At 34.4% G+C, this 13,080-nt stretch overlaps 1 protein-coding gene across 2 annotated transcripts in view; it reads right to left on the bottom strand.

Annotated features, from left to right (window-relative positions):
* LOC117325725 (post-GPI attachment to proteins factor 6-like) overlaps nucleotides 1-9,336 on the bottom strand; it is a 30,245-nt gene extending 20,909 nt beyond the window's left edge. For both annotated transcript variants that reach the window (XM_033882158.1, XM_033882159.1), the window contains exons 1-2: nucleotides 9,216-9,336; nucleotides 7,934-8,105 (exon numbers count right to left, since the gene is read on the bottom strand). In XM_033882158.1, the coding sequence (XP_033738049.1) occupies nucleotides 7,934-8,105; nucleotides 9,216-9,318 (275 nt within the window). In that variant the 5' untranslated portion in view covers nucleotides 9,319-9,336. The remainder of the gene's footprint in view (nucleotides 1-7,933; nucleotides 8,106-9,215) is intronic.
* Between the last annotated feature and the right edge of the window lie 3,744 nt (nucleotides 9,337-13,080).

Raw genomic sequence — 13,080 nt, 5'->3', positions numbered from 1 at the left:
TTCAAAAGGATGCTGCAATATACAGAAATTAGATTGTTTTATAATCTTTACTGTGCGTAATAACAAATGTCATGATCAATTACTCCTGAAATACGGCCTTATGACAAATGCTGTAGAGCAATGTAAATTGAGATGCATCCACATAATTGTTCAGCATCACAAGACAGAATCAGTCCTGGAAAGTTGGATCAATATATAAAATCACACTTTTGTGAAAGTCCAAATTGTTTCAGGCAATAGCAAGAAATCAACCATAAAAACAAGGATCACCACCAGGTTAATGTAAAAACATTAGATCCCAGATGATCTCCGAGTGACATCAGTCGGACTGATTCATATTCACTTCCTTATCACCCTGTGTAATAACCAGGAAGTGATGAATAAACTGATGCAGCACAGACTTCAGACCATGTCAGTTTTTACACACAATAGAAACAACCTTTGAACCAAACACCAGGAATTCTCAATCAGGGATTTTCCTGCGTGTTCTCAGTAATTTCCACATTTCGATACAGCAAAGTGATGTCCACGGAACTTTTCTTTTGTATTGTATTGTAAACAGCTAATTGTAAAAGTGTGTTTAAACAGAACATGGAAAATGAAATGATTTGCTCACAAAAAAAATGGCATTTAATGGCATTCTATTTTATTTAGGAAATGATAATAGCAAATAAGGAAGAGGTGATTTACAATATCCATACATACATCTTACTACCACGCAAGGAAGAATATCTTTTCAAGTAGCTTGCTTAGTGAAATTATATGAATTGACTAACCTTTTAAATCTGAATTTTTAACAAAAAACACACTTTCTTATTAATAATTATATAGTATTACGTTGAATGTGCACGGAGTCAGCAAATATGAAACTGAAAGAAAGATTACGCCAAATTAGAAAATTTGTTTCCTGGAAAACATCAGAAGGACTAATTCTTTATCAGAGGAGTAACATTTACATATAAAATCCCAGTCCCTATCTGAAATAGATGACCTTACATGAAAGGCTATGTAATAAGAAATTTATTAAACAAGTTCAATAATTTAATGTGCCACAATTCAACCCTTTAGGCGATTTGCATATAAAATTATTCAAAATGTACAAGCTAAATTAATTCTATAGTACATTGCCAGTGTGAGATTCTGTTTATCACATAACTCATACAAATGCACAATAAATTTAAACTTATTGTAATATAAGACAATTTTGCCTTAGAGAGTATGATTTTTTCTCTACAGAGACATTATAGTGTGATGTCTTACAATATTTATGATATAGCCTTATATTTATGACATGGTAAAACAGGCCATTTACGCAAATTTAAGTTAATGTAAGGAAAAAATGGTCTGATTCTTAGCATGTAAGTGCTGTCATACCACCTGTAAATTACAGGTAGATATGGTTGTACCCGACCCTAGTCGTCATTATATATAACAAGGAGTACATTGTATATCATGCTGCTGGTTATAATACAAGCTACTGGGCAGATGTCTGGTGTGTTACACTGTATTACACGGTGAATTACCCAGTCCCACAGTAATGGCCCTCCAGAACAATAAAACACATGGAGGATGTACATATATCAGGCCATAATCAATACACAATCCTTATTCTGAAATGGAAGTCTAGCGTGACCTATTTAATTTTGCTGCTAGAAAATATTGATTTCGATCAGCCGTTCCTCAGAGGATATGGTTATATTTTCGGATTACTCACTCCCTGGCCAGTGAAGATACAGTGAACTTGCTTCTTCTGCATTTCTTTAATTCAATAGAATTTCCTAAATGCATGTTACAAGTTGTGCAAACTACAATACATTAACTTCCTGAATGCAGCAACATATCTATGAATGTTAAGTGTATCATCACAGGGCTCTGACATCCTAAACTGTATCCTGATACCATAGTACTCACTACAGGGGTTCCAATTCTACTATGACATTTCAATAACTTAGGATATTAGATTCAACACAATCAGCCAATTGAAGAGATAAGATAGACTGAATGGGAAGTTCATAAGAATAATATATATTACTCCGTTTACCAAAAACATGGGTAAACTTAAACACACAAATTTCCACTAAATTATAATTGCTTCACTACATTGTTTTCTATGAAGAGCATTCTTGGTGTTCTAATTCGTCATTCTGTTAATCTGTTTTGATAAGATTTGCACTAAACTTTGAGTGTACCGAAATAAGTCTTTACAGTATAGTGTGTTTCATTGGTGACAGAATACAAGGCCATGCTCTCTGTCCTTATAGACCACAACTGCTGCTGGATCACCTGTACAAGACAACCAGTCCTGAAGGACCACTACTCATAACGGATTGCCTGTTACAGTGTATGAAATTACAGTATATATGAAAATTCCTTAGACAATATGTCTACAGAAAATTCAAATCCCATAACTGTCACACAAATGCTTGCATCATCAAGTAATAACACACTGTTATGGGTAAAATAAACTTTATTGTAAGCTCTGATTTCATATCATCATTTGTCAGAAAATAATGGAATGTTGTTTTCATGAATTGTAATGTATGTCAGGGCTCAAACTTTTCATAGCCAATGGGGCCAACACTTTGAAATTTTACATAGACCGTCCAGGTTTTCTATAGCCTCGGACCATCGGACCACCTTTACTTTCGAACACTGCTGTTACAAAGACAACAGACAACCTGTCTTTAGAGACCACTTCATGACAAAACCATCTGTCACAAGAGACAACTTGTCCTGTTCTGAGGCTCAAACTCATGACAGATCACCTGTTACAAGAGACCACCTGTCCAGAGGGACCACAAGTCATGACAGAATCACCTGTTACAAGAGACCACCTGTCCAGAGGGACCACAAGTCATGACAGATTAGCTATTACAAGAGACCACCTGTCCAGAGGGACCACAAGTCATGACAGATCACCTGTTACAAGAGACCACCTGTCCAGAGGGACCACAAGTCATGACAGATCACCTGTTACAAGAGACCACCTGTCCAGAGGGACCACAAGTCATGCCAGAAACACCTGTTACAACTTGTTGATAGCCTGGTAAAAATCTAGAAACCATGCATCTATATATAATAAAAGAACTCATATTTCATGATAAGATTCTTCGGCAAATGTCCTTATAGTGTGCTTCAAGTTTATATTCACCTAGAAAAACATATATTATTAAAAAGAACATTAGATTTTATTATAAAATATTTGGTCCTTATATAGACTAAACTACTCTAAAGGCCATTTAGAAACCAGTTACATAAAACCACTCCAGTCCTTTCACAACCTGATACTGTAAAATGAACTAGCATACAATGTTTGTGTGTTTGTTGTGGCAATGCAATGAGCCTGAGTAACGCATGTACACAGTCAAAATACAAATTTACACATCAGCCTTGTTTTAAAGTGCATTTCATCCATTATTAACAGAATTTTTAATACCTACTACATAACTCTTCATATAGTATACATATTCAGCCATTTCTGTGGTTGTTTATGTATGAAGCATACCACAAAGGCTTTTTTTTGGAGGGGGCCCAATGGGAGGTAAGGAGAAAAAGGATCGATAAAGAAGTCACCTCTGCATAGCCGGAAATTTGACATATGTAATTGTACCTGGTAATTAAGAACCAGATTTTAACTACTGTTTCACTACACTACAGTCAGGTGATCATTATCAAACTGGCATATGTGTTGCACGTTATAGTCAGTATTATTTGAGGGCTGGAAGGAAATAAAATAAACCACAGTTATAACAAAACAGTGTCAGGTCTAAGCTGGCAGTAACTGCTAACCACAAAGTACAGTACAGATATCTCCATAGTAAATTAGCAATGTAGCTGAAATGATATCTCCATAGTAATGTATACATAGCTGAAATGATATCTCCATAGCAATGTATACATAGCTGAAATGATATCTCCATAGCAATGTATACATAGCTGAAATGATATCTCCATAGTAATGTAGCTGAAATGATATCTCCATAGTAATGTATAGCTGAAATGATATCTCCATAGTAATGTATACATAGCTGAAATGATATAACTGTAGCTGAAATGATATCTCCATAGTAATGTATAGCTGAAATGATATCTCCATAGCAATGCAGCTGAAATGATATCTCCATAGTAATGTATACATAGCTGAAATGATATAACTGTAGCTGAAATGATATCTCCATAGTAATGTATAGCTGAAATGATATCTCCATAGCAATGTAGCTGAAATGATATCTCCATAGTAATGTATAGCTGAAATGATATCTCCATAGTAATGTATACATATCTGAAATGATATCTCCATAGTAATGTATACATATCTGAAATGATATCTCCATAGTAATGTATATATAGCTGAAATGATATCTCAATAGTAATGTATACATAGCTGAAATGATATCTCCATAGCAATGTATAGCTGAAATGATATCTCAATAGCAATATAGCTGAAATGATATCTCCATAGCAATGTATACATAGCTGAAATGATATCTCCATAGCAATGTATAGCTGAAATGATATCTCCATAGCAATGTATAGCTGAAATGATATCTCCATAGTAATGTATAGCTGAAATGATATCTCCATAGCAATGTAGCTGAAATGATAGAACTGTAGCTGAAATGATATCTCCATAGCAATGTAGCTGAAATGATATCTCCATAGTAATATATATGTAGCTGAAAAGTATTTTACCAGTCACTGGCAGTCAGTATTTTTTCCTTAATGCCATATGACAGTAGACATATTAGTAATTTAAAAAAAGAAAAAATATATGACTGAACACCATTAATCTCATCCCAACTTTAGTTAATTTATTTTGGCTCTAGGCATAACAAAAAAAAAATTAAACATGATCGATACTCATGATCATGAAACAAGAGATCCCAGAGGGATCTTGGCGCCCACCATTGAATGATCTTTATAGGTTCCATGTCAGATTGATCTTTTCTCTACTTTTCCCTTCTTCTAAGTCTTACTAATCTGTGTAAATTCAGAAACAGCCCTCTAGATCTAGTACTTTTCAAACAAGGGGAACCTATATATAAAATTTAAGATTTAGCGATAATGGCTGTCTGTCGGCCATGTTGTTTTCCGATTGGTCCCAAAATGCAATACCAGGGACCAAGGGGAACCTACATATGAAATTTGAGAAAGATCCCTTCAGTACCTTCTGTACAATAGCGATAACAAACTTCAATTTTCAAAATACAAGATGGCTGCCTGTCAGCCAGGTTGTTTTCTGACTGGTCTCAAAATCCAATATGTATAACTAGACACAAAGGGCAACCTACATATGAAATTTCAGAAAGATCCCTTCAGCAATTTCTGATAAATAGCGATAACAAACTTCAATTGTCAAAATCCAAGATGGCTGCCTGACGGCCATGTTGTTTTCAGATTAGTCTCAAAATGCAATATGCATAACTAGGCACCGAGGGAAACCTACATATGAAATTTCAGAAAGATCCCTTCATAAGTATCTGAGAAATAGCGATAACAAACTTCAATTGTCAAAATCCAAGATGGCTGCCTGTCGGCCATGTTATTTTCCAATTGGTCTCAAAACGCAATATGCATAACTAGGCACCAAGAGGAACCTTTATATGAAATTTCAGAAAGATCCCTTCATAAGTTTCTGAGAAATAGCGATAACAAACTTCAATTGTCAAAATCCAAGATGGCTGCCTGTCGGCCATGTTATTTTCCGATTGGTCTCAAAATGCAATATGCATAACTAGGCACCAAGGGGAACCTACATATGAAATTTAAGAAAGATCCCTTCAGTACTTTCTCAGAAATAGCGATAACAAACTTCAATTGTCAAAATCCAAGATGGCTGCCTGTCGGCCATGTTGTTTTCCGATTGGTCTCAAAATGCAATATGCATAACTAGGCACCAAGGGGAGTCTACATATGAAATTTGAGAAAGATCCCTTCAGTACTTTCTCAGAAATAGCGATAACAAACTTCAATTATCAAAATCCAAGATGGCTGCCTGTCGGCCATGTTGTTTTCCGATTGGTCTCAAAATGCAATATGCATAACTAGGCACTACGGGAAGCCTACATATGAAATTTCAGAAAGATCCCTTCAGTACTTTCTCAGAAATAGCGATAACAAACTTCAATTATCAAAATCCAAGATGGCTGCCTGTCGGCCATGTTGTTTTCCGATTGGTCTCAAAATGCAATATGCATAACTAGGCACCAAGGGAAGCCTACATATGAAATTTGTGAAAGATCCCTTCAGTACTTTCTCAGAAATAGCGATAACAAACTTCAATTGTCAAAATCCAAGATGGCTGCCTGTCGGCCATGTTGTTTTCCGATTGGTCTCAAAATGCAATATGCATAACTAGGCACCAAGGGGAACCCACATATGAAATTTGGGAAAGATCCCTTCAGTACTCTCTGAGGATTAGCGATAACAAGAATTGTTTACGGACGGAGGGACGGACGGACGGACGGAGGGACGGAGGGACGGACGGACGACGGACCACGGACGCAGTGCGATTTGAATAGCCCACCATCTGATGATGGTGGGCTAAAATTCTGACAATTTGCACTGTATGAAACTCCATCTACATACATGAACATACTTCAAATACAGGACGCTGATCATGAGCTTAGCATTCTGACATCATTCAATTGCTTAAAAGAGATCTATACACTAGTAATTTCCTGTGTTATGACCTATAATAGTCATACAGGATATATTCTCATACCAATGTGTATAATACAGTATGTACTGGTTTGTACCATGTATCATACCTTCTTTGTAAAAATCTGCAACATTAACATTAACTTTACACTTATCTACACAGCAGAGCATCAATGAAATGATATCATTATATACATAACATCAGCAATATGGTGGTTTTGTCAGTAGGAAAATGGCTGTATGGCTGATGATAAGTAAAACTGAACTTAATCTGATATCAAAAGATTTAGAATAGATACAGGACAAGTTGTTCATTATCTTATATAACACAATGATATAACCAGTAATCTAGTAATCCAGAAATTTACAGAGCAGTAAAAATACACACAGAAGCTGTCCTCTGGTAATTATTTAATCAAAATACTAAAATTATCACAGGACTACAGACACATTGAACAACGTCCATTAGCATGTTATGATTGATTTATATGTTATTCTATAAGAATTATGGGACAATAACTTTCTGAAGGCAGATTAATACTTTTCTGAAGGCAGATTAATACTAACATTTCTGTTTCAAATTCAAGTTTTTCTCATATTAAACCTGTAACAGTGTTATCAAATTCCAAAGTCAAATTTTCGTGCTGTTGATGGGACTTATATTCTTGTGATTATGACATCAAAATTTATGTACACATGACCATAATAGAGTTTGAGGAAATAAAAGCCAAAATCATCAATTTAATTTAAACATAATTTAATTTAAACATCTTAATCAATATATTCCACCATGAGTATCTTCACCTTTTATACAATATAACTACATACATTGTTGTGAGTTCCATTAAGAGAAGAGATATCTGACATTAATATGTGACACTTCCCCTTCCCAATGGACTTGCACCCCGTCAACTAGCCAGCAGCTAGTCCTCTACCAATGCAACCAGCTGGCCAATGCTATATATGGCCTAGTACCATAGATTCAACTAAGGCATCAACATGAGACAGAGATCCCAGTTCTAAGCAAGTTTTCAATGCGATTCATGGTAAACATGTCCAGAAAGCCAATGTTGTTATGACCTCATGAAATATATTTATAAATTTTATATATAATTATATACATGTATGTAAAAAAAGAAAGAAGGTACCTTGCTTCCCTTGGAAGCATAGCTTTTCTTTTCAATTTCAGTTCAAATCAATAAATTTTCCCCACCATCAAAACTGCAGATTAAAAAATAATAGTATTGACAGAGAGTAATCAAGGTAGACTTACATTTGTGTGGTGCGGACTGGACAGGACTTTGGTAAGGAGGAACACTGAATGTCCCAAATGGTCTCAATGGTACCTGCTGGCACATGGAGGGAAGTTAGACTGACTGTTTGATAGCCACGGTATTCATTGAGGCGTATGGATGTCGTCCATTGTACATCCACAGTTTGTGTAACTGGAAAGTATAGGAGAAAAATTTAATCAGTAAAATACATTACAGATCAGTGATTTATTTTTCACAGCAAAAATTACCACTAAATCAAATGTCAATACTAATTTCTATGATTTGTCATGATCAATGTATGTCACCTTATTGCTAGATTGATGCATGCCAGCATGCTTGAGTAATAGTGGATGAGTCACAAAACCCATAAGCTAACTTAACTATTAGCTAAGAGAGATTCTGCAATCAATTAAAGATATATACTGTAATTAGTTGCTGAAAATCAATGTCTATAATTCACCTAAATTGAATGAAAGCATACCTATTTTGATTTTCCTTGAATTCAACTCACTCTGTACCACAACATTAAAGCATTTAAATACTTATGGAATCCTGTTCTTTTGTTATCATATGCTTTAAATCATGTCATGTTGTTATATATTGAACCAGTTTCCTTGCAGTTTCCTTTAATGCTTCATTGTTCATAATTTCTTATATAAATAATCTCATTATTCTGTTTTTGAAAACTTTTTTTTTCGTTTTAAGTATTTCTTTTTACATTTTCTTTTTCATGTCTTGGTAGGAAGAGCCACCGTACTAGTGCATCTTTCTACTAACAGTGACTGTTAATTATTGCTTTTAAGTATTTCAGTCACTGGATAAAATACATTTATACACAGTGAGCACAATAAGGTACGATTGTATTACATGTCAGATTTTTTTGATATATTCAAACATAAATTAGGAAGATGCAGATTATGGAACAATGTATCACGTGGAAGCGAATCATGTTTTTAAAATCATGTCGGTTTTACCAGTGTGATTTCGGAATGTAATGTACTGGAAATTTTATGTCCATGGTTTCACTTTCATTTTTAAGATTTTATGTGAAAATGTTGGTTTTGATCAAAATTGGATAAGCAAGTATACCATGAATAGAGCAAACAGTTATTTTGACACATAACTATTTAACATTAAGAAAAAAACAAAGACTCACCAACTGATCAAGAGTACCAAATGTACGAGAATGTATACAATAGACTGGCTTGCAATGCAAGATGCTGTCTGCTATTTCAAAACAAAATTCAGTTCTAGTTTGAAATTAAATAACAAAACACTCACCTTGTCCAGAACATTCGGTCAGTGTTAATAAAACTATAATAGAAGCCGATACTATGTAAATATTACAAGTTTTATCTCCCGACTTAAGAGAGCCATTCTCCATTGCTGCTCTATCTGGACTCCTCTCTCGGTTGCAACTTCACCCCGGAAGTAGTTGTTATGTCAGGGGAGATAATCACGTTGACACTCAATAGATCTGCATACGTTGAATCAGAGACCTATATACTATAGTATATAGGTCTCTGGTTGAATTACAAAAAGATTGTGAAATTTTGCATGCTAGAATTTTCATATTATCTGGCTTTCAATATGTGTGAACAGGTTTAAAAACAAAACAACACAAAACTAAAACAAAAATTCCTTATTTTGATTTAAACATATTTTAATAAAAGTTTTGTACATATTGAAAAAAATATATCCTTTTACACATTCATTACCACAAGCACAGGTTGGATCATTTACTATATTTACCCTATACAAATCATAGTTCAAGCTCTTACAAGTTTGTCGTAACCATGTGTGTAATACATTTATCTTTCTCTTCCGGCTAGATAATAAATAGGTAATACATCACGATGGTTTACTATTTTGGATTTTAAACTATTAATAGATGGTTGGTCTCTGACATCAATAGGTAAATTATTCCATAATCAAACAGAAGATGGGATAAAGGAATAAGAAGTAGACAATCGAAAATTTGGAACGGTATAGTTTACATTATTTCTAACATTATACATATTACGTTCACCTACTAATGGAGAAAGAAGATTGCTGAAATAGGATAGAGTTAAATTATTGTCACATGTGGAGTTTACACATCATTGAAAATTTACGAATTTAACTTTCTTCTTTGAGATAATAATTTGTGTTGGGATTCTTTATATAGAGATTTTTTTCTAGAGAAAGATGGCAGGCCGGTAATATAATTCTTGCTGCCTCGAGTTGAACTTGTTCTAGTTTATTTACATCTGCCAGAGAACAACCATCCCATACCTCACAAGCATATTTCAATACGGCAACACAAATTCTATATAAATTCGTAATAAAGTTTTTCTACTCAACACAAATTTGAATTTCCTAATACCTTTTCATACATGTTTTTATAGTTTCTGCTATGTTCATGGACCACTTTGCATCTGAACTGAAAATCACGCCTACTGGATGTCTATCTTTATCAACTAAATTCAAAGTTTTTCTCCAAAAGTAAGGTGCAAGGGATTTTTTGTGTTTGTTATTTGCAGTGTGTGTACATCAGTTTTGTTTTGTGGGCCAACTTTAGTGAGCCAGTCTTCGGACCATTTATTGAGTTTTACAAGTCATTATTAAGAGATATCTGAATATCTAAAAAAGATGAAGAATACATAAATGAAGTGTCATCACCAAATAAACGAGATATACTGTTCATATTATCAACAATATCATGTAGATTTATTAAAAACAAAAGGGTCCCAAAACGCTTCCCTGTGGTACACCATGCAGCATTCGTGTAACCTGTCTTGGAATACATATTTCTCTAACTAAAACTTGTTGCTGACGATACGAACTCCATGCATAATATTTTAACCATTTTAAAAGATCACCCATAATCCGATATGTTTCTTATTTAATTAACAAACCCTTATGCCATACACGGTCAAACGCTTAAGAGATGTCGCAAAAGATCAGACGTTTTTTCCCTCTAGTGAACAGCAAATACATTGTATTGTGGTAAATTTCGATAAGTTGGTGTACTGTCGAGTGACATGGCATGAAACCAGACTGCTTTTTGTAGAAAAGGTAATTTTCATGAAAGCAATTGTAAATGTGCTAAAAAAAAAAAAACTCTTTCGAAAGCAAAAAAAATAAAAAAATAAAAAAAGTAAAAACAACAAAATATTTTCTTTCACACGCATCAAAATTGCTCTGCAAAATGTATTTTTTATTCCCCTAGTTATAACATCTGAAATAAAGCAGGCAAGATTTCTTTTCGTCGATTATACATACAAGTGTACATACAATGAATAAAAAGATAAAGCAGTTGTAATTTGTAACATACATACAAGTGTACATGACGAGCACATGTGTTAGATTTGAATTTGAGAAAATAAAAACTTCTTGCAAATTTTCAGGCAAAAAACATTCTCATCAGTGTATGTAATAATGATTAATGAATTTATGTCTAGTCTACCATCATCACGTTTTTATCCCACCATTACCGTCGTCCGTCCGTCCGTCCGGCCGTACTCACTCGACATCCTTGTGGGGTGCATTCACCGATCGCGATTCATTCCGTGAAAATATCTTCGTCGCCTTTTGGAGACGAATTTTAAAGTATTTTGCTTTTACCCAGAAATCAACATTAAATCTCATTGTGCATGTGTTTTCACTGCCTTTATACGCAAATATGCAGCTGAAAAAAAGAAAAAGAAAAAAAGGTAGAGAGAAAACGTTGTTATAATACTCGATTATCTTCTACAAATGAAATATGAATACTGTCTGTAGGTAATATGGATATGGTTCTCATACAGTTTGTCATCCCGTGGCAGGGAGCACAGCCATCCACGCCTAAAATTTAATTGGTTGAAATGGACCAAATAAAAATCCAATATTTCTCTAGAAGAAATTTTAATCCGCCAAGTAGGACCTATCGGCATCGGAACCAAGTCAAAATGATAACGAAGCTCCCCGGCGGTAGTTGGATGTAAAATGCTTATGCCAACAGTTTAGGAACAAATCGATAACTTTAAAGTGAGTTTTTGACGCAAAAATGTTAAGTTCGAAACATGGTAGAATTAAAAGAAAATAATAATTACATGTAGTTCAGCAACACGCTGTCGTATTATAACTTATAGACTACTAATAGGTATACATAGAGTAGAAAGTACGTCGGATTTACATACTGGTGAACTAAGAAGTCTTTCAGAAAATTAGCACACCCGGTTACTCGTGACCAGTAAGATACATATATACATAGATTTATTCTGATTTATTCTCTCTCTCTCTCTCTCTCTCTCTCTCTCTCTCTCTCTCTCTCTCTCTCTCTCTCTCTCTCTCTCTCTCTCTCTCTCTCTCTCTCTCTCTCTCTCATAGATTAAATGTGTGTTCAGGTAAATCTGGTGCTTAATATAAAAATTGCATGCTCTTGTATACTTTGCATTATTGCAGAAAGAGCTATTAATTAAGTTATAATAACTTGTCAAACGTTTTGCAATAAAAGATGTTTAAACTAAACTAATGTGAGATTATCCCTTCATCGACTTTGCAACAATCAGTCAAGTTCGGAGTTCGAATCCAGGTCAAGACCCCATGGGTTTCTTTACACACAGAGCACAGCTGTTGGTAATAATTTGATTATTTTATCTTCGACATGTTTTCACAAAAGCCCCGCAAGATCTGATTTATCATAAAAATAAGTTGTCATGCCGGAAAAAAATCCAATCCGTCATTACAGTTCCGCCAGAGGGACAATGATTTAACGTATCCGTATAATTATTCTTTAACAGTAACAATACAATATTGCATGTCCGTTGCTTAATGTCGATGCGGAAATATGTTCATCCATTATTTGTTATGCAAACCCAGGTATCCTGAATCGGGATATACAGAGAATGATCGTGTGCTCTTGGTCAAATAGAATATGACTATATCTGTGCAGTTTTGCTCTTTATGTTACCAAATAAAAGCTAGTGCTTTACATGAAATAGTTTATAACATGGGTAATAAGTAATTAGCTTACGATATCTTAAAAGAGTATGTTCAACAAAAATTGGTGAAAAAAATTCTTCTTCAAAATAATATTTGTTATTCTATAACAAAAAATCAGAAGATTCTCTTTCCGCTAGATCTAGTCATGTTTCTTCGAGATGGGAAAAATCATATCGCACAT

Source organism: Pecten maximus, chromosome 4 (genome assembly GCF_902652985.1).
Source record: "Pecten maximus chromosome 4, xPecMax1.1, whole genome shotgun sequence".
NCBI lineage: Eukaryota > Metazoa > Mollusca > Bivalvia > Pectinida > Pectinidae > Pecten > Pecten maximus.
Note: the sequence above shows the minus strand (reverse complement) of the source record. Positions and strands in the feature narration are given on the sequence as shown.